General features: G+C 38.3%; 1 protein-coding gene across 7 annotated transcripts in view; it reads left to right on the top strand.

Annotated features, from left to right (window-relative positions):
• The window catches only part of ANGPT1 (angiopoietin 1), a 797,336-nt gene that overhangs the window by 289,632 nt on the left and 485,648 nt on the right, over positions 1–22,056 (top strand). For all 7 annotated transcript variants that reach the window (XR_014056675.1, XM_081500438.1, XM_081500436.1 and 4 more), the window contains one exon: positions 17,749–17,904. Coding sequence is in view for 6 of the 7 variants with exons in the window: in XM_081500438.1 (XP_081356564.1) it covers positions 17,749–17,904 (156 nt within the window). In the remaining variant the exon portion in view is untranslated. The remainder of the gene's footprint in view (positions 1–17,748; positions 17,905–22,056) is intronic.

Here is a 22,056-nt window from a genome sequence, read left to right as displayed (position 1 = left end):
CCTCTGTCGTCCCCTTCTCCTCCTGTCCCCAATCCTACCCAGCATTAGGGTCTTTTCCAATGAGTCAACCCTTCGCATGAGGTGGCCAAAGTATTGGAGTTTCAGCTTCAATATCAGACCTTCCAATGAACACTCAAGATTGATCTCCTTTACGATGGATTGATTGGATCTCCTTGCAGTCCAAGGGACTCTCAAGAGTCTTCTCCAACACCACAGTTCAAAAGCATCAATTCTTCAGTGCTCAGCTTTCTTCACCGTCCAACTCTCACATCCATACATGACCACTGGAAAAACCATAGCCTTGACTAGACGTACTTTTGTTGGCAAAGTAATATCTCTGCTTTTAAATATGCTATCTAGGTTGGCCATAACCTTCCTTCCAAGGAGTAAGCGTCTTTTAATTTCATGGCTGCAATCACCATCAGCAGTGATTCTGGAGCCCAAAAAAATAAAGTCTGACACTGTTTCCACTGTTTCCCCATCTATTTCCCGTGAAGTGATGGGACCAGATGCCATGATCTTAGTTTTCTGAATGTTGAGCTTTAAGCCAACTTTTCCACTCTCCTCTTTCACCTTCATCAAGAGGCTCATTAGTTCTTCTTCACTTTCTGCCATAAGGGTGGTGTCATCCACATATCTGAGGTTATTGATATTTCTCCCAGCAATCTTGATTCCAGCTTGTGTTTCTTCCAGCCCAGCGTTTCTCATGATGTACTCTGCATATAAGTTAAATAAGCAGAGTGACAATATACAGCCTTGACGTACTCCTTTTCCTATTTGGAACCAGTCTGTTGTTCCATGTCCAGTTCTAACTGTTGCTTCCTGACCTGCATACAGGTTTCTCAAGAGACAGGTCAGATGGTCTGGTATTCCCATCTCTTTCAGAATTTTCCACAGTTTATTGTGATCCACACAGTCAAAGGCTTTGGCATAGTCAATAAAGCAGAAATAGATGTTTTTCTGGAACTCTCTGGCTTTTTCGATGATCCAGCGGATATTGGCAATTTGATCTCTGGTTCCTCTGCCTTTTCTAAAACCAGCTTGAACATCTGGAAGTTCACGGTTCATGTATTGCTGAAGCCTGGCTTGGAGAATTTTGAGCATTACTTTACTAGCATGTGAGATGAGTGCAATTGTGCGGTAGTTTGAGCATTCTTTGGCATTGCCTTTCTTTTGGATTGGAACGAAGACTGACTTCTTCCAGTCCTGTGGCCACTGCTGAGTTTTCCATATTTGCTGGCATATCGAGTGCAACACTTTCACAGCATCACCTTTGAGGATTTGAAATAGCTCAACTGGAATTCCATCACCTCCACTAGCTTTGTTCGTAGTGATGCTTTCTAAGGCCCACTTGACTTCACATTCCAGGATGTCTGGCTCTAGGTGAGTGATCACACCATCGTGATTATCTGGGTCATGAAGATCTTTTTTGTACAGTTCTTCTGTGTATTCTTGCCACCTCTTCTTAATATCTTCTGCTTCTGTTAAGTCCATACCATTTCTGTCCTTTATCAAGCCTATCTTTGCATGAAATATTCCTTTGGTATCTCTAATTTTCTTGAAGAGATCTCTAGTCTTTCCCATTTTGTTGTTTTCCTCTATTTCTTTGCACTGATCACTGAGGAAGGCTTTCTTATCTCTCCTTGCTATTCTTTGGAACTCTGCATTGAGATGGGAATATCTTTCCTTTTCTCCTTTGCTTTTCGCTTCTCTTCTCTTCCCAGCTATCTGTAAGGCCTCCTCAGACAGCCATTTTGCTTTTTTGCGTCTATTTTCCATGGGGATTGTCTTGATCCCTGTCTCCTGTACAATGTCACGGACCTCTGTCCATAGTTCATCAGGCACTCTGTCTATCAGGTCTAGTCCCTTAAATCTATTTGTCACTTCCACTGTATACTCATAAGGGATTTGATCTAGGTCATACCTGAATGGTATAGTGGTTTTCCCTACTTTCTTCAATTTAAGTCTGAATTTGGCAATAAGCAGTTCATGATCTGAGCCACAGTCTGCTCCTGGTCTTGTTTTTGCTGACTGTATAGAGCTTCTCCATCTTTGACTGCAAAGAATATAATCAATCTGATTTTGGTGTTGACCATCTGGTGATGTCCACGTGTAGAGTCTTCTCTTGTGTTGTTGGAATAGGGTGTTTGCTATTACCAGTGCGTTCTTGTGGCAAAACTCTATTAGCCTTTGCCCTGCTTCATTCTGTACTCCAAGGCCAAACTTGCCTGTTACGCCAGGTGTTTCTTGACTTCCTACTTTTGCATTCCAGTGCCCTATAATGAAAAGGACATCTTTTTGGGTGTTAGTTCTAGAAGGTCTTGTAGGTCTTCATAGAATCGTTCAACTTCAGCTTCTTCAGCGTTACTGGTCGGGGCATAGACTTGGATTACTGTGATATTGAATGGTTTGCCTTGGAAACGAACAGAGATCATTCTATCATTCAATCCTGTATAGGCAGTTTATATTCTAATCATTACCGCATTATAATGATGTCTGTTTATATACTGTCTTTCTCACTAGACAGGGACTAGTCAAGAACTATGTATTTTGCATCTTATATTCACGATACAAGGCTTCTTAACATAGAAAACATATACAAGTGACTCAAGAGATGTTACCTAACTGGGTTTGTCTCACATAATAAAGTATATACATCCATATATATTATGTAAACATACATAATTACACACCCACATCTGTGCATGTTCTTTATGTCTTTATTGATATATAATCTACTATCTATAATCTTACACCTACTTGATAAGACATGCCATTTTTAAAGGGAAACAATTAGTCTGCTACTGTATCATATATATATTCTAATTCATTATTCTACAGATACATATATATGCAAGATACAGTAAGTGTATTTAGTTGTAAATATACCTTTAGTTTTAACAACTGAAATTTTTTGAGCAAAAATTTAGTTCAGCAATTTTAATTTGTATACAGTTCAACTAGCTTTAATAACCTTGAAAACAACCTAAGAAGAGCCTTGTTTGAAGAGTTTTGATGAAAATTTATTGGTAAGCTTATTTTAAATCATAATGTTATAGTATGTTCTATGATAATAAGCTTTCAGTGAGTATATAAACATTAGATTAAGTATTTCACTTGGCATTTGTGTTTTTTTTTATTAATTTATTTATTTTAGTTGGAAGCTAATTACAATATTGTAGTGGTTTTCGCCATACATTGACATGAATCAGCCATGGGTTTACATGTGTTGTTGTGAAGGGGTAATGGTATAATGAACAGGAGAATGGGCATGATACTAACCCATATGCTATAGGAAGTTGATCTCTCTCTTTTGGTTGAGTAAATGAAAGAAAATACTAATACTTTTCAGTAAGGATAATTAATGAGGCAATAAAAAGCATATCATCATGGAGCTGAGGAAAGAGTCACCTTGTCATATAAAATTACTATTTCATGTTCAGTTTAGAAAGGCTTCAAAGTTTAGGTGGGTTTAGCGAGGCCAACTGCATATCAGCCCAATCATTCTTTCAGTACTCCTCAGCATGATAGTGGTGAAGGGGATTTTTCATTTTATTTAAAAAGGGAGAACAGTGAATGAAGAGTTGTTGTTGTGTTTTACCATTGGAAGGTGATGATTGTTAAGTACTCTTATTTTCCCCATTCCCCCACACTAGTGGCAACTCTAATGGCTTTAGGATCAGAACAGCCTCCCTTAGTAACTTAAAGTGAAAGAGAGGTAGGTTAATTGGAGACTATGAGTTCTGGATAAAGGTCTTGAAAGTATACTGAAAGAATAAGATGCTAGCCAAAGAATGCTTCACCTAGATGAATCTGGGCAGCAAATGGCATGTTTGTGATCCTTGCACTAACCAAGGACCTGAGGCCAACTGAAGTGGAAAGAAAATGGACAGGTATCAGACAGCCACTTCTAGCATTTGGGCGCTTTGACCCTGATCACATCCCTTAATTTCTCAGTTTTACCATTTCACCAATATAAGATGGTAACAATACCTATTCAAAAGGACTGCTGTGAGGAATAATTAAGACTCGCTGACACACAGTGAAGTGAAAGTTGCTCAGTCGTGTCCGACTCTTTGCGGCCCCTTGGACTACACAGTCCATGGAGTTCTCCAGGCCAGATGCTGGAGTGGGTAGCCTTTCCCTTCTCCGGGGGATCTTCCCAACCCAGGGATCGCACCCAGGTCTCCCGCATTGCAGGCAGATTCTTTACCAGCTGAGCCACCAGGGAAGCCCCACTGACATAGGAAACGCTCAATAAAGGTTGGCTGCTATGATAAGCTTTCCACAAAACCCTTCCCCTTCAAAGAAACTACCTGTGACTGTTTCTGCTCCTTTGGTTTCTTTTGTTTATTTGTCTTCTTTAGTTCTTTTGAAGCCATGGAGTTGGGGATGGGTGGATAAGGGGCAGCCCTAAAGGAAAAAGAAAAAAAACAATGGAACCAGTGGCACATCTGTGGATGCAGGTTTGATCTAACTCAGCCGCCCCTAAGTTGCTGCATGTTTATAAGTTTCCTGCTGAATGAATGGACTCTAATATCTTTAGTGTCTTTCTCTCGTTCTTTATGTCTTTTTTGAATATAAAATTAAATTGTTATTTTCTTAAAAAAAGTGGAAAATATCAAAGCATTTTGAGAAGAAAATAAAACTCACCTGTGTTCCCATCAGCCAGAGACATGCATTGTTCACAATCCAGTGTTTCTTTTCTTTTTCCAGTGCATACAAATGTGTACCTGAATACACTTACCATAATTGAGAACATACTACATATATCATTTGTATACTACTTGTTAAGTAGAAGGATATTTTCAAGCCATGGAGAGCTGGTACTTTTTCATCACTTTATACCTTAAAATCTAGACTACACAGTCCATTCAGTGAAAAGCTCCCTAGGAAGTTGGGAGAACTGTCATTATAATTTATGTCATGGTTATTTGAATATCTTAATATAGTAATTTATGCTTGAATAGGACTATAGAGTGAATTTTTAGTTTTGGTAACTTGTTTCCTTTTTCCCCTTTTTCTCAGTCCCGTAATTGCTCTCTCTGGGAAATAACTGTTTGCCAAAGATAAAAATTATTGATATGGATCCTTGAGATACAGTCTATAAATGGGAAAAGATTCATCATGCAGCTTTCTTTCTGCTCCTTAAAGAAGAAATCCTAGGGGCTCTGTGAGATGCTGAGAAGCACTTTGTTCTTTCTCATGACAGAGCTAGAACTCAGGGTAATGGATCTGATAGAGTTTGAACTCCTCTCTTCTGGGTAAGATAAGCCTTGAGATATAAGACTGTTTTATTAGCAGTTGAAATTACTAAATCTGACTCAGTCGTACAATGCATAATAAAAAGTACACTATTAATATGGCTAAGTCTCAAAAACATAATGTTGATTAAAAAATAAGAGTTTAAGAAGCCATACAATAAGGAACTTCCCTGGTGGCTCAGACGGTAAAGTGCCTACAATGTGGGAGACCCGGGTTCAGTCCCTGGGTCGGGAAGATCTCCTGGAGAAGGAAATGGCAACCCACTCCAGTATTCTTGCCTGAAAAATCCCATGGACAGAGAAGTCTGGTAGCCCATGGGGGTCACAAAGAGTCAGACACGACTTCACTTTCACTTTCACAATGTTTTTGTAAGTCTAGAAATTATATCTATGTAGTATAAATTCATATCAGCTTCAGGATAATGGTTAATTTTGGTGTGTGTTTGGAGGGGGTGTTTTGTCTAGATAACATTTTATTTCTTACTGAAAAAAACAAATTCAAAGCAAATATGTCAAAATATGACATCTGCTAAGCTTTAATTGTATCTTTATTGTGTCTATTAATAATATGTCATGATTTTAAAAATACTTTTAAGTTTGTTTCCAAGATTTAGTCTTTCAAATGAGTTAGACCAGCCTTCTTTCAGCTAGTGAAAAACAGTTTTGAGTGGTCATTGCTTGTTGGGGATGGAATAAAAACAAAAGGAGCACTTTGAGGTGATCTGTAGCTCCCAAAACTAGATTAGTGAGTCTTTCAAACAAACTTTCACAGAATCCCTCTGGCAGTGCATGTGGTAATGAGAGCAGGTATTTTAAACAGTTACTCATGCTCAGTGTCATTCTCTCTTGTCCTATGAGGTTAATTCTGAGAGAGACTAATTTATTGTAATGGTAATTTGGGCTCACTTCCAATAACACTTGAGATGTAACAAGCATCACTAGGGCACCAGAATGGTCTTTGTGAAAGAAGAAACAATGTCCAGTGTCTGTCGCCCTTTGATCAAAGTGAGGAAAAATGGGGATTTTATTTCATTTATAAAATGTCAGCAATCATTATCCCTTTCTTATGCTTTGAATGGCTATTTCCAGCCTACTAATCTTTCTAGTACATGGACCAAAAGTAATTTAAATAAAAACTACTCAACAAGTATTATTCAGGAAAAATTAGGCAGACCTCACATGGAATGCTTTGGAATGTGTATTATACAATGACTTTGACAGTTTTATGCCTGTGCAAACTTATTGTACATTCCATTGAGGAATTCCATATATAGGAGAAATACGTACATACATGCACACATGCTCTTACCATTAATTTTGCCACAATTAAGCAGATAAAAGTTAATTTTAAAAAGCAATTATAAACTTAAGAGATTTATAGAAAATAAGAAAAGCAGATAGAGCAACTGTATTTTGAAAAAAGAAACAGCACATATGGGAAAGTAGTAGCCTAAAACATCAGAATGTTGAATAGAGAGATTTTATTGAGAGGGGTTTTATTGGAATAAGGTTAGATTTTATGTGCTAATACCTTGCAATTTAGTATGAAATACCAGAGTAAAATGATGGCATTTTTCTACCTACTAGTGGTGTTTCTTAAAATCTATAAATTCCTTAATTATTAAGGCTTTTCCATTTTTGTTACTGTGTATCTTTTATCATCTGCTAAGGATTTAGATTGCGTGATCTGTCTTGCCGTGTTTTCATTTAACGCAGAAGGTTTCCTTTAAACAATGAACATCATAAGCTACTTGTTTGCATCACAGCCATTTGTCATAGGAGGAAAAATGTAGTTTGCAGAAGATGTTTCTTAGAATTATTCCATGGAGAGTCTCTTTTACCCTGTCAACTCCCCACAACCTACCGTATGTTGGGGTGGTCTCTAGTTCAGATGTCAAAGCTTTCTTATTTTAAGTGAACCAGATGCACCGATGTAGCTTGTTGAAAGTGTTAGTCACTCAGTCATGCCCGACTCTTTGCATCTCATGGACTGCAGCCCACCAGGCTCCTCTGTCCATGTGATTTTCCAGGCAAGGATGCTGGAGTGGTTTACTATTTCCATCCCAGGGGATATTCCTGATCCAGGGATTGAACCTGGGTCTCCAGCACTGCAGGCAGATTCTTTACCAACTGTGGTTGCAGGGGGTTAAATTTCATTCCAGATAAGAAACTAAAAAGCATTAACTTTAAGAAACTTGTTTGCAGTTTTCTGTTTGAAACAATATGTTCTTTAGTTAAAAACTATCACTTTTACTGATATAAAACCATGTATACAAAGTTGCTTTGTGGTTCTTCCCTTTTTTTCTGTCATCTAAGTGTAAATTCAGAATTTGGGAGAAAGGTTTCTCAATTGTTGGGCAGAATACTGATGCTGTCCATGACTGTTTAACAGGCATTATCTATATTGATTAAATCTAACATGAAGCATACCTCATCTAAAGGGAAGTGATCCATTAGTTATTTTAAATGGATTTTTAATGAAACAAACTACAATGAAATGAATGGAACCCCAGAGTATGAATGTAAAATCTGACAACAGGTAGATTGAGAGTATAAGAATAAATGTGTGTGAGAGCATATATGGGCAAGCAAATACACACACACACATATACATGAGATGCACTTTTATGTTTTATTAAAAAGAGTGAATTTTATGCTTAGTATGTTTGGAAATTTAGTTAAGGGCAAAGAAATTATCTCCCTGAGCCTTCTAATGAATTTAATATTAAAAATCTGATAGCATGCCCTTGCCCTGTGGCCTTGGTGACATGTCCATGCTTCTAACTGATTTATCTCTTGATTTCCTGAACAGCACATTCCAAGAGATGGTCAGGAAAGTCACCTTACCCAAACAAGCAGTTTTCATACTGTCATAGTCTTCCTGGCTTCCTTCTTTATCCTCCCATCCTACAGGTTTTCCAAGTCATATTTTTGTTAATTAAGGCAAACATAAGAAATGTGTGCCCTCCTTGCCATATTCATTTGGGATTGCCTCTGGAAAGATGTTCTTGATTCCCTTTTAGAAAAGGCATGCCTTCTTTCATCCTATCCCAGCAGGCAGGCAGGACATTTGTACCTTCATGTCAGCGCTTGTAACACACTTGAATTATAAACAGCTTTGGTCATCAAAGTCTGGGTTTACTGGTTCTTTTGCTTTCATTGTATACCCCAGTGATTAACACATGGTTCATTTTCAATGTGTTTACTGTATTTTACCTAATTTAAATAATTACCCATAATAGATGATTACGAAAGTAGAGAAGATAACAAGAAAATAAGGTAGGATTATATGATTCAGTGAGTGAGAATATTGTCTTCAGACCTTTTTACTTTTGCATCATTTACATTAGTCCCATTGATATACAGAAAGACCTTACTAAGAATTGGTACTGTGATATTTCAGACTGTCAGGAACAAGTAACTAAACCAAGTTCACGATTGGAAGCTGTTAGTATTTTCATTAGAAGTTCATTCATTCATTTATTTATCTATATATTAATGGGGACTCACTTTGTGCCAGGCACTAAGGGATACCAAGCTCAACAAGATAGTGCTTCCGTTAAGGAGCTAATGGTGTACTGGGGTGTGGGCAATGCTGTTTTGAAAAAAGGAATCTTAGGATACTCTCTAAGTACCCAGGAGAGGAGATTCATGAAAAATTTCCTTGAGAAGAAAATATTTGAACCTATATTGAAAATCAGAACTTTGCCCAGGAAAATGGAGAAAGAAATAGAAAAGAAACATTCTAGTTACAGCAAACTGTATGCCAAGGCATGGAAGCAAAATATAATAATGTTTAGAAAAAGACAAATAATTTGGTATATCTGGAGCATAAGGTACATGTAGGGAGAGGGAAGCAAAGTCCAGATCATAAGTATTCTTCAGTGCTGATCAAGGACTTGTGACTTTATGTGCAGATGGTAGAAGCTATGAAAGAGTTTAAGAAGTGGTGTGGGAAAGCCAAATTTGTGTTTTAGATCAGTCTATCCCTTTATTAAGCCTGGATGATGGATTGAAGGAAGCAAGCCTGTAGTCAGAAAATCAGTTATGGGGCCATTAACAAATCTAGAAGAAAAATGGCAAGAATCTGACCTAAGTCAGTACCAGTGAGAATAAAGAGATATGGTAGGGAGAAAGGGAACGAGGGAGAGGAATGGACCTAAGCACCCCTCAGGAATCAGAAGCAAGGCAATCTGATGGTGACTGAATGTAGAAAATGAAGATAAGGAATAGTCAAAGATAACTTCCATGGCTTGGATGAATGCGAAGGTAGTGGTGATGTCATTCAGTGACATAAGAAACATAGGAAGATAGCCTGGTTGTGTTGAGAGGAAAACAGGGAATATATTTTGGGCAGAATGGTGCCTGAGGATTAAGGGAATAAGAGATTCTGCCTCTTTATCTCAAAACAGAGATTTGAATCAGGGCTTTTCTGTTGTGTTCCTGTATCATTGTTCCATAACTGTCATTAAGGATGTGTATTACATATTTTATAGATATAGGTATATACATCCATATTTTGATTTTCTGTAATAAATAAAAATTAAAATACTGTAGACTCCTGTACTTTGTAAAGGATGTTTTAAATCAAGTAATTGGAGAGCTTCAAACAATATTAAAAATAATTTAAACCAGCCCTTCCTTTCTAGATGAATCTCTGAGACCCAGTTTGCTTAAGTGACTTGTCCAAGGTCACAGAGGAAATCAACAATAGTACCTTGAATTAAAACCCAGATAACCCAACTCCTAGTTGAGTGTGTTTTTCACATTTCCTCTCCCTTTAAAAAATGTAAAGAGAAAAGTTAAGCACCTGTTTATAAACATTTTTAAAGTTTCATGACTGACTTTTTCTGCATATGAAAACGTGGGATGCAAAAGAGATGTTCCAGACTAGTGAAATGTGTTTTGGTACAGGAAACATCTCATTTGTTTATGTGAAGAGGGAATGATTTTTCTGGGTCCTGACCCAATTATGTGAAATGGCAACTTTCGGCATCTATAAAAATGTGGTCTTAAAAGAGTCATAACTAAGAAAAATAATTGAAAAATGTATTCATATGGGATTTTTCTGGGGTACCCTTGAAGCTTAGCTTCTCCATATGTCTCAACAGAGGTCTTGCCATTACTCTGTTGGAGTGATGTAACAAATGTCCCCTGAAGATTATTAATTACGGTAGCTGAGAGCTTCTTCTTACAAAAAAAAAATATTTACAGGAAGAAATACAGTCGTAAGTAAACTCCACCAGAATATTCACCTAATCTATTGAAATGACCAATCTATAAGCATCTATTTCCGGGAAGATTCAACTCTTTGTACCGGTAATATCTGGCACTAGGCTTAGTGCATAGGATGCATTCAACACATATTGCTAGGACTAACATGAACTGGTGCAGGTTTAATAAGCCTGAACTGATAAAGGGTCTGGTCTCAGTGTTTTTCCATTTGAAGGATGATGCATAGGGAAAATAAAAGTCAGGGAGATGCTGAGACTCCTGGGCTAAGGAGCAGCTAGTGGGCATTAGTGCTGGAAAGCGAGAGTCGAGTCCAGAGAGCAAAGTTAACCCCCCCATCCCCAAACTGATAAGCATGAATTAGTATTATGACGGGGTAGCCTCAAATTAGGAGCCATCAGAAGTAAAGCAAGTAGGAAGAAGCAAGAGGCTGGAAAAGAAATGTGGGGTGAGCCAACAGCACCAGCAGCCATTGTTGTTGGCTCAGCTGCTGATACAAGTCTGAGTTTCCCACACACCAAGTGGCCACAGCCCGGCATCTGACATCAGTTAGTTGTTTCACCTTGCTTTCTATAACCTCTCTGAACCTCAGTCACCACATCTATAAAACGAGATTCTTGGAGCTCGTAATATTCAATGTCTCTTCCAACTCACTTATTCTAATGGTTTTCTTTCTTCTGTGAATAATATTTTTTCAGATACTGAAATAAGAAATAAGATTCATGCCATGCATATCACTACAGAAACTATTTCAAATGTCAGTTTGATAGATCTATTGTCTATAAAGACAATAATGCTTCTCCATTTCGTAAAAGAAGCAGTATACTGGAAATTCTAATAATAGAAATTCTTGAAAATAATATACTTGGGTTCAGCCATCTTTTTTTATAAAACCATAAACCAAGATTTGGTTGCATGTTCAGTATTGCCACTGATTTATGAAACAACAATATTAAATAAAAGCATCAACATTTAAGGCATTTTTTTGCATTGCTTTACCTTTTTATTACTTCCCCATATTTACCCTTTAACTTTATTTCATGGTTGTTTTGCCATAACTGAGTAATACCATATGCACCAACATTCAATGAGAGTCCATTTAATCTACAACATATTTTAAGTGAACAATGCCTTTGTCAATTTTTATAGGGCTTAAAATGTTATTTTCCTAAGAATTACATGGGGAAATTCTATTCTTTGTGCTTTAAGATATGCTCTTGTTTAAGAGATTCCTTGACGTGATCTCTTGAAGTGAAATGATAGAGAATGCATTTCATATGCAAGACATGTCATAATCTCACCAGATTTTGGTTCTCATGAACATGAAATGGCAAGAGTTTTGAGAGCCCAGTAAAAAAATCTCTCCCCAAACTCTCTTTTGTAGTAGAAAATTATAGCATTAATTCTCTGCTAGTCACTGGGCAAAAGACTTGGGCATGCAGTTTATGAATGAACTACAAATGTCTGATAATCTTCACTTCTTAAAAATATTTTTTCTCTACTTAAGAATGCTACTTGTCAAACACTGGACTCTATATTTGCTTTCTCACCACCATAACATTTCCCAGGATATTACAGGCATCAATCACTGTGAAAATGATTAAATAAAAAAATGAAAAATTATCTATCCTTGAACAGTTGCACCTCGTTCGTTCTGTAGCCTTCATTTTTGTATTCCCTGCATGAATATTGTGTGTTACAAGAATTTGTCTGTGACATTCATGATAGTGTGCTTGTGCTTGATGGGTGATCATTCTTTAGAAGGAGCATGTCCTGAAGGGGCCCATCTAGCTTCTTTCAAAGCAACATCACAGCTCTACCCCAACTTACTATGTGATCATAGACAATTTGCCTAACTTCCAGAGTCTGTTTTCTTATCAGTGAAATGAGAAAAAATAATAGAGTGGCTGGATTGTTATAAGTAGTCAATGAGCTATATATTTGTAAAACCTCAGTCATACCTAGCTTTAGTAGAGGCTTAGTGTGATGTCATTGATGTTATTACTTTTGTTATATTAAACAGTAGTTTGTAAGAAATAAAATCAGTGTAAGAAAACGTTATTATAAGCTGCATACTAAGACAAAAAAGGTAGGTGCTGATGAGAGTATTTTTAATGACTCATTGTATTAAAAGTGCTGGCAGAGTAAACTTGCCAACTACCTGGCCTGAGATATGTTACTTCATCTCAAATTACCTTACCCTCTAACATAGTAAATCAGAATGAAGCAATCACTCTCTAATGTTGCATGTTTTTATCAAAGAAAAAAGTAAGTGAATTCCCAATGAGCTGGCTAAAAATGAAATCAGTCAATTAGTCAGTCAACCAGCCAATCAGTCCACAGCAGAACAATTCCCACAATTCTGATGTTAGTGAAACAGCAGAAGGTAGATTAGAGTTCTTTCATTTCTAACAAGATACTTAATCCCTCTGAGCCTCAGATTTTTAAATCATAAAATAGAGTCAATACTTTCCTTTTAAGGTTGGTGTAAGAATCAGGTCAGACAGTGTATGAAAGTTCTCTGTAAACACAAAATCACTTTACAAATGTAACATTAATTCCTTGCTTAAAAATCATCACTGATTGTTTATTGTGTTATTTTGAATCACATCCTATATCCTCTTACTAGCTTTTTGGCCCATACTTTATAAAAACTCTGGAGTCAGACACTGAGAGTGACATTGTAATCAAATAATTTTATGAGTCAGATTGGGAGTCTCCTACTTTATAACCCATTAGCTCTTGTGGCCACCAAATTCTAAGCTTAAGATTCACATCTTAGATGTTTATAAAACATGGAACCTTGAAGTAGCCATCATATTATGTAAACATGTTTTGAAACCAGTACAGAATATATGAAGACAATCAAATTTGTTGCATATCTTTTCAGAACCTGGCTAATGGAGCACTTGAAGATAGATTTCGCAAATATACATCTACAGAGGAATGTTTAGAGATAAGATGAAAGTTGTCCTCCTTATTAATCACACATTGTATATTTGACTTCTGCCTCTCTCCTCAGCGTTTAGATCAACTACATCTGGTTTTTGCTACTTAAGTGTGCCATTACCTTTTACATTAAAAAGCAGTTAGAGAGAGCAGCCCCATTTGATTAAAAAATAATTAGCTAGCATTAGATTCATGTTACTTATTACGGCAGCCCAAAGAAGAATTTTAGGATAGGTTGGAGACCTGCTTTATTTCTACTTCAGGATCAGCAATAGAATTGGGAGGCTTTTTGTGATTAATACTGGCATAAGGCAGATAATTGATTTGCTGGTGTTGATTTTTACAGTTAAAGGCACAGTAATGCAGAATAGACGAATGGATAGTATCTATCATTGATAAACCACAAAGCAGCTAAACCTTGATGTAGTCACTCTGTCAGAGGGAGTCCTCCTCTATGGAGACTGGGGCACATGATTATTACTACACCCAGAATAAGTCACACTCTGGGAACTGACTCCCACTATCCAACCACATAAGAAGTTGATGTAATTGTATCAGCAGATCTATACTGGAGCCCACTCGTTAGTGAATTTTCTCTCAGGAAAGAAATCTACATAGGGAAAACAAGGTGTTAGTTGAAATTTCTTGGTAAGTGTGGAATCTGGCATAAAATAATTTTGATGGTCTAAATCACTTTTACTCAAGGAAATTGCCATTTTGTGAACAAGGTAAGATGCTAGTTGTTCTTTAATCCCTAGGTTGAGTCCATCTCTTCGCACCCCCATGGACTGTAGGCTGCCAAGCCCCTCTGTCCATGGGATTTCCCAGGCAATAATACTGACGTGCACTGCCATTTCCTCCTCCAGGAGATCTTCCCCACCCAGGGATGGAACCCATGTCTCCTGTGTCTCCTGCATTGTAGGAGAATTCTTGGAGACACCTGGGAAACTCATAGAGTAATTAAGTAGCACTTAAGATGACTAGATTAAAGGTTAAAAACATGGATTTTAGCACTGGGGGTTGAATTCTTGTTTGTTCTTGAGCAAGCTATGGATTTTCTAAGCCTTAGTAGTCTCACCTATAAAATGGCTATAACAATACTTACCATATATAATCATTATAAGGTTTAAGTGCTATCATAAAGAAAAAGCACTTAGCTCAGTGCCTGCAGCATAGTAGACAGTGGCTAAATGTCAGCTGTAAATGCCAGATATCATCTCCATGATGGAGATTTATCTGCTGTTTTAGAGAATATACACATTTATATACTGTCCCAGATTTCTGCATAAGCATGAAGCATACTGCTAATATGTGCTTGAGGCTTCCTTTGCTAAGCATTCATTGTTAGAACTTAAATCACTGTGATTGAAGCAAAAGAAAAAAAAAGTGGGCTGCTCAAGGAATATCACACAGTTTACAACTGCATGTCCAAGGATGAATCTGGCTAAAAACATGACAAGATTGAGATACTCTAATAGTACCCTTCTGTCTGTATCACCTGGCTATCTGTCTGCCTTCTGACTTATCCTCATTCTTAGGCTGGCACTGGTTTTGTGATGGCAAAATGGAACATCAAATGTCAAGCATATATGTTACCAACTTACCACAGAGGAAAAAATTCTTTTGTAAATGTTGGACAGAATTGCATAACTGAGACTTAATGGCTTTGCTTATGGTATCTTTTCATTCTTGAACAATTCATTCTCTCCAAGAAAGAGCAGAACATTGTGGTTTGTCAGGCTCAAACATATACCTACCCCTGAAGCTAGGGTAGGACAACTCTACTCAAAGCATTTGTTCTGAAGAAGGAAAAGACACTTTTCCAAAAGAAAGTTAAGAGGTGTTATTAGAAAAAGAAGGAACATATGAGCAGAATCCAAAACAATAGATGTCTGATACTCCAACCTACCCTCTGTTCTCCTACGCTTCCATTGTTATTTAAGTATGTTAGTTCAATTGGAATAAAGCCAAGATTGAATTTAGCCTAGAGACGTAAATTTTGTTCAGATAATTTCCAGATATGTATCCTAATCTATTTTGTGTTTGTTTTATATATATAAAAAAATTGTTTCCCCCTACTTCTAATTTGGGAATAAAGGATGAAGGGGAGTTACCTTATATTGATCACGAACAAGGTCAGAACTTATTACTAATAAGAGGGTTTGATTCTGACCTTTCATTTTCTTTAGCTTGGGGCAGACTCACATTTGAGAAACAGAAATAAGAGATGTTGTTAGAAAGTGAACTGCCAAAGTTTACAAAGAAGAATTTAGTTTTAGGCTATATTTATTACATGACAATAGTGTTACTATAGATTATAAAATAGGGGATGTATTTTGGTTCGCCAAATCAGTAAAAATCACGTAGCTGTTAATGATTTGGAACCCAGCTTGTGAAGCACGACTTGGCAGAGCTATCCAGTGGTTAACAGTGTTGGTATGAGAGTTAAGGACTTCAGTATTCAATTCCAAGTCTGACTGTTTTTATGGTGTGTGGCCTTGGACCTGACTTCTCTCGGATGCAGGTTTCCCCATATGTGTAATTGGGTAATAAAATGTAGTCACCACACAGTGCTGGGGGAGAATTAAGTGCACCTAGAGGGAAGTGCAGGCTTCTTTCTATATTTTTCAAGCAGTGCTTATGCTCAGCCTTATTCTCCCAGGTGCCTAACAGGCTCCCTTATATTAAGTCACTTAGTAATTCTTCTTGGCCTCTATGGTACTATTTATTTTACAACTGTAGTATTCTCTACTAAGATGGCACCATAAAGGACTAAATGTTTCCCAAGGCAAGAAAGGCAAATGCTGCTTTATGAACCATACTTTCAGTGAGTTTAGTTTTGTTTGGTTTTTTTTTTTTTTTTGATTTTACGAAGGAGCAGTGAGAAGCTCTGAGGCTCTGCTGCTCATTTCATATGCTCTTGCCTATACTTTAATATTCCTTCAAAAGACTTGTATTCTGGATAACTGTCCCCCTCCCACTACTTGTCCCGTTTCCCTAACCCAGCATAATCTTTTATTTTTCATTACTGAGAAGGCGGAATTATTCTCAGAGTTGAGTGGTCATTATGATAATAATGAACAGAGAACCAAGATTTAGATTTAAATTATTGTGGTAACGCTGTTGAATGTTTGCTGGGTGACTTTAGGCTCATCATTGCCCTTCTCTAATTCTGTTTCCTCACCTATAAAATGAAATGAACAGTGAGTACATCCATGTGTGACTCTCACATCTTTGCTGTAAGGGTTAAATGAGAAAGCACTAGCCAAGTGTGAGTTTCCATGCTGATTGTGTGATTAGATATGTGCATCAGTATATTAGGAGTTTGTTAGCAACTGTGTTCCTGTGTAAGAAGATATGCAGATGACACCACCCTTATGGCAGAAAGCGAAGAGGAACTAAAAAGCCTCTTGATGAAAGTGAGAGAGGAGAGTGAAAAAGTTGGCTTAAAGCTCAACATTCAGAAAACTAAGATCATGGCATCTGGTCCCATTACTTCATGGGAAATGGATGGGGAAACAGGTGAAAGAGTGTCAGACTTTATTTTGGGGGGCTCCAAAATCATTGCCGATGGTGATTGCAGCCATGAAATTAAAAGACGCTTACTCCTTGGAAGGAAGGTTATGACCAACCTAGATAGCATATTAAAAAGCAGAGACATTACTTTGCCAACAAAGGTCTGTCTAGTCAAGGCTATGGTTTTTCCAATAGTCATGTATGGATGTGAAAGTTGGACTGTGAAGAAAGCTGAGCACTGAAGAATTGATGCTTTTGAACTGTGGTGTTGGAGAAGACTCTTGAGAGTCCCTTGGACTGCAATGAGATCCAACCAGTCCATCCTGAAGGAGATCAGTCCTGGGTGTTCATTGAAAGGACTGATATTGAAGCTAAAACTCCAGTACTTTGGCCACCTCATACGAAGAGTTGACTCATTGGAAAAGACCCTGATGCTGGGAAGGATTGGGGGCAGGAGGAGAAGGGGATAACAGAGGATGAGATGGCTGGATGGCATCACCGACTCGATGGACATGAGTTTGGGTAAACTCTGGAAGTTGATGATGGACAGGGAGGCCGGGCGTGCTGCGATTCATGGGGTCGCAAAGAGTCGGACACGACTGAGTGACTGAACTGAACTGTGTTCCTGTGTGCTGTGTCCCATTTCCCCAGCTCCTAGAGTTGCAGAGGATTCCTTCCAGATGGCTGATTTGCCAGCTGTGTCTTGTTTTGTCATTGTAAATATTACATGTTCCAACCGAAAGGCTTTGCTTATAATGTAGTATGCCTTGCCCTTCATCTCTTGCAGATTGAGAATTACATTGTGGAAAATATGAAGTCGGAGATGGCTCAGATACAGCAGAATGCAGTTCAGAACCACACGGCCACCATGCTTGAGATAGGGACCAGCCTCCTCTCACAGACTGCAGAGCAGACCAGAAAGCTGACAGATGTTGAGACCCAGGTACGTCACAGACCCAGAGTTGACAAACTCTTAACTGGAAAGATTTCTTTTTTTTTCCTTTAGCTTATTCCATAAACACAGAGCACATTTCAGCACTGAGATTGGGGAAACATATACATTTTTGTTTATTGGTAATAACAACAATGACTGCCTGACGTGCTAGGCATGCTTCTCGTGATTTCATGAGAGCTGATACATTTAGCTTTGTATGTTTGCAAAAACAGGACTGGCAAAGCACTTAATCAGCATTTAAATTTCAAATAAACACTGCAACTACCAACTGTGATACAACCTATGTCAAACAGAATAAGCGTTTGTGTCAACTCAGTGCCTTTGATGTACATTTTGACCTATACTGTTTTATCTCTGGTAGTACTCTACCATAATGGCACCTGCAGAGGTTTTGTGCAGTCAGTGGATAGGAAGAAAAACCCCAAATGAACCGATCTGGAATGTGTAGATTTTTTTTGTCAGCATGATTTTATAATGAAAAGTAAATTAAAACTGTCTTCATATGTATGTTCACATATGTGTGTGTGCTCAGTTGTTCAGTAATGTCTGACTCTTTGCAACCCCATGGACTGTAGCCTGCCAGGCTCTTCTGCCCATGGAATATTCCGGGTTGCTATTTCCTCCTCCAGGAGATCTTCCTGACCCAGGGATCGAACCCACATCTCTTGAATCTCCTGCATTGGCAGGTGGATTCTTTTACCACTGTGCCACCTGGGAAGCCCTATATGTACACATATGTATATGTATTATATATCATATATTACCCTACTATGGACAATGACATACTTATGTTCAAGTCAGTAAAATGTCTTTTAACTATCACTGTCACAAGTCTACCAGTACAGTTTAATGAAAATATTATTTTTGATGACTGGAAGATAATCTCTTGGTCCCCTTTAAACATAGAAATGGTTATTCCGGTTACAATCCTGAAGTCCAGAGGATTATTCTGTCTCAATGAAGTTGATTTCTGGAATTGAAGGTGAACTATATTGTGAAAAGATAAACCAAGGCACATTAAACTTTTCAAGAGTTTACTTAAGCAAACATTGGTTTAAATTGTGCAGCCCAAAAGTAGCTCTATTACAGGAGCAAAGGGAAAGGTTTAATATGGAAGATGGAGAAGCAAAGCAAAGAAATTATTTGATTGGCCATAGCTTAAGCATTTGCCTTGTTTAGGAAAGCGTAGTTGGCTGTTTGTGATTGGTTGTTCTTAATTCAAAAATAATATGCAATCTTTTTTATTATTCAGTTGCTAAGTTGTGTCTGATGCTTTGCAACCCCATGGACTATACAGTCTGTGGAATTCTGTAGGCCAGAATACTGGAGTGGGTAACCTTTCCCTTCTCCAGGGGATCTTCCCAACCCAGGGATTGAACCCAGGTCTCCCACATTGCAGGTGGATTCTTTACCAGCTGAGCCACAAGGGAAGCCCAAGAATGCTAGAGTGGGTAACCTATCCCTTCTCCAGCAGATCTTCCTGACCCAGAGCTTGAACAGGGGTCTACTGCATTGCAGGTGGATTCTTTACCAACTGAGCTATCAGGGAAGCCCTAAAACCTAATTATTCAAGTTCTAATGCAAGGCCAGGTTTACAAAGTGAGCTCTGAATTATTCCTTAATCCCAATACACTTTATTCTTTTGTCATAAGCATTTATAAACCTCTAGTGCTATCCAGGTATGATCCCAGGTTTTTCCTCCCTTATTCAGTCTACTTTGTTTCACTTTGGTAAGTCTTGCTATTCCTAAACTCATTTCAGGTCTTCAGTTATTTTAGGAACTCATGCCAATAGCTTTGCAGTGTATTTTAGTGCCCTAGCTTTCACATGATATTGTTATAAAGATAAGTAACTTACTGCTTTTTAGTCTTCTGCTGACCTTCTAGACTTGAACTTAATAAAAGTTGGTAGAACCTTGGATTTATTGCAGTGGCATTTAAAAGTATTCTTGTGCTCAATAAGCATCATAATCAGAAAAGAGAGAGAATGAGCACAACTAAATAACCCCACTGGTCATGGTGGTGAGACCAGGAACCAACGCTGGGCCTGTCCCTTCCTCCTTAGTTTAACTTGCAGTGTTTTCTTTACTCTGTTACCAGTTCATACCAATATCTCCTCTCTTTCTAGTTCCTCTTTCCAAGCATATAGTGTGAAGGGATTAATTTCAGACATTATTCATGCCTCTTCCTGTAACGTGCATCTATTTCTGACTTCTTCCTCAGGCCAATTTTGAATCAATGTACACTAGTAGACAAAAAAGATATATTAAAATTCACCTCTAATAATCTGCACTTACTTCTTTTTAAAGCAATTTTACATGTATTCAGTTCAGTTCAGTTCAGTCGTTCAGTCATGTCTGACTCCTTGTGAACCCATGGACTGCAGCATGCCAGGCCTCCCTGTCCATCACCAACTCACAGAGTTTACTCAAACTCATGTCCATCAAGTCGGTGATGCCATCCAACCATCTCATCCTCTGTCATCCCCTTCTCCTCCTGCCTTCAATCTTTCCCAATATCAGGGTATTTTCTAATGAGTCAGTTCTTCGCATCAGGTGGCCACTATTGGAGTTTCAGCTTCAGCATCAGTCCTTTCAATTAATATTCGGGACTGTTTTCCTTTAGGATGGACTGGTTGAATCTCCTTGCAGTACAAGCGACTCTCAAGAATATTCTCCAATACCACAGTTTAAAAGCATCAATTCTTCGGTGCTCAGCTTTCCTTATAGTCCAACTCTCACATCCATACATGACTACTGGAAAAATCATAGCTTTGACTAGACTTTGACATTTGTTGGCAAAATAATGTCTCTGATTTTTAATATGCTGTCTAGGTGGGTCATAACTTTTCTTCCAAGGAGCACAGCAAACATCTTTTAATTTCATGGCTGCAATCACCATCAGCAGTGATTCTGGAGCCCCCCCAAAAAAAGTCTCTCACTGTTTCCACTGTTTCCCCATCTATTTGCCATGAAGTGATGGGACCGGATGCCATGATCTTAGTTTTCTGAATGTTGAGTTTTAATCCAGCGTTTTCGCTCTCCTCTTTCACTTTCATCAAAAGGCTCTCTAGTTCTTCTTCACTTTCTACCATAAAGGTGGTGTCATCTGCATATCTGAGGTTATTGATATTTCTCCCGGAAATCTTGATTGCAGCTTGTGCTTCCTCCAGCCCAGCGTTTCTCATGATGTACTCTGCATATAAGTTAAATACAGGGTGACAATATACAGCCTAGATGTACTCCTTTCCCTATTTGGAACCAGTCATTGTTCCATGTCTAACTCTAGCTGTTGCTTCCTGACCTGCATATAGATTTCTCAAGAGGCAGATCTTCCCATCTCTCTAGGAATTTTCCAGAGTTTGTTGTGGTCCACACAGTCAAAGGCTTTGGCATAATCAATAAAGCAGAAGTAGATGTTTTTCTGCAACTCTCTTGCTTTTTCGATGATCCAGCGGATGTTGGGAATTTGATCTCTGGTTCCTCTGCCTTTTCTAAAACCAGCTTGAACATCTGCAAGTTCACAGTTCACATACTGTTGAAGCCTCACTTGGAGAATTTTGAGCATTATTTTACTAGTGTGTGAGATGAGTGCAATTGTGCGGTAGTTTGAGCATTCTTTGGCATTGCCTTTCTTTGGGATTGGAATGAAATCTGACCTTTTCCAGTCCTGTGGCCACTGCTGAGTTTTCCAAATTTGCTGACATATTGAGTGCGGCACTTTCACAGCATCATCTTTGAGGATTTGAAATAGCTCAATTGGGAGGCGGGGCTAAGATGGCGGAGGAATAGGATGGAGAGACCACTCTCTCCTCTACAAATTTATCGAAAGAACATCTGAACGCTGACCAAACTTCACAAAACTACTTCTGAAGGCTGGCTGAGGACGTCAGGCTTTCACAAAAACTGCGCATTATCTTCAAAAGAGGTAGGAGAAATTATAAAAGATAAAAAGAGAGACAAAAGAGTTAGGGACGGAGACCCGTCCCGGGGAGGGAGTCGTAAAAGAGGAGGAATTTCCAAGCACCAGGAAACCCTCTCACCGGCGGGTGTGGGGGAGGATTTTTTATCTCGGAGGGCAACGTAACTGGGAGGAAAAAATAAATAAAATCCACAGATTACGTGCCTAAAGCAACTCCCAG

This window comes from Giraffa tippelskirchi, chromosome 6, assembly GCF_054371585.1.
Source record: "Giraffa tippelskirchi isolate mGirTip1 chromosome 6, T2T-mGirTip1v1.2.pri, whole genome shotgun sequence".
Classification (NCBI taxonomy): Eukaryota; Metazoa; Chordata; class Mammalia; order Artiodactyla; family Giraffidae; genus Giraffa; species Giraffa tippelskirchi.
Note: the sequence above shows the minus strand (reverse complement) of the source record. Positions and strands in the feature narration are given on the sequence as shown.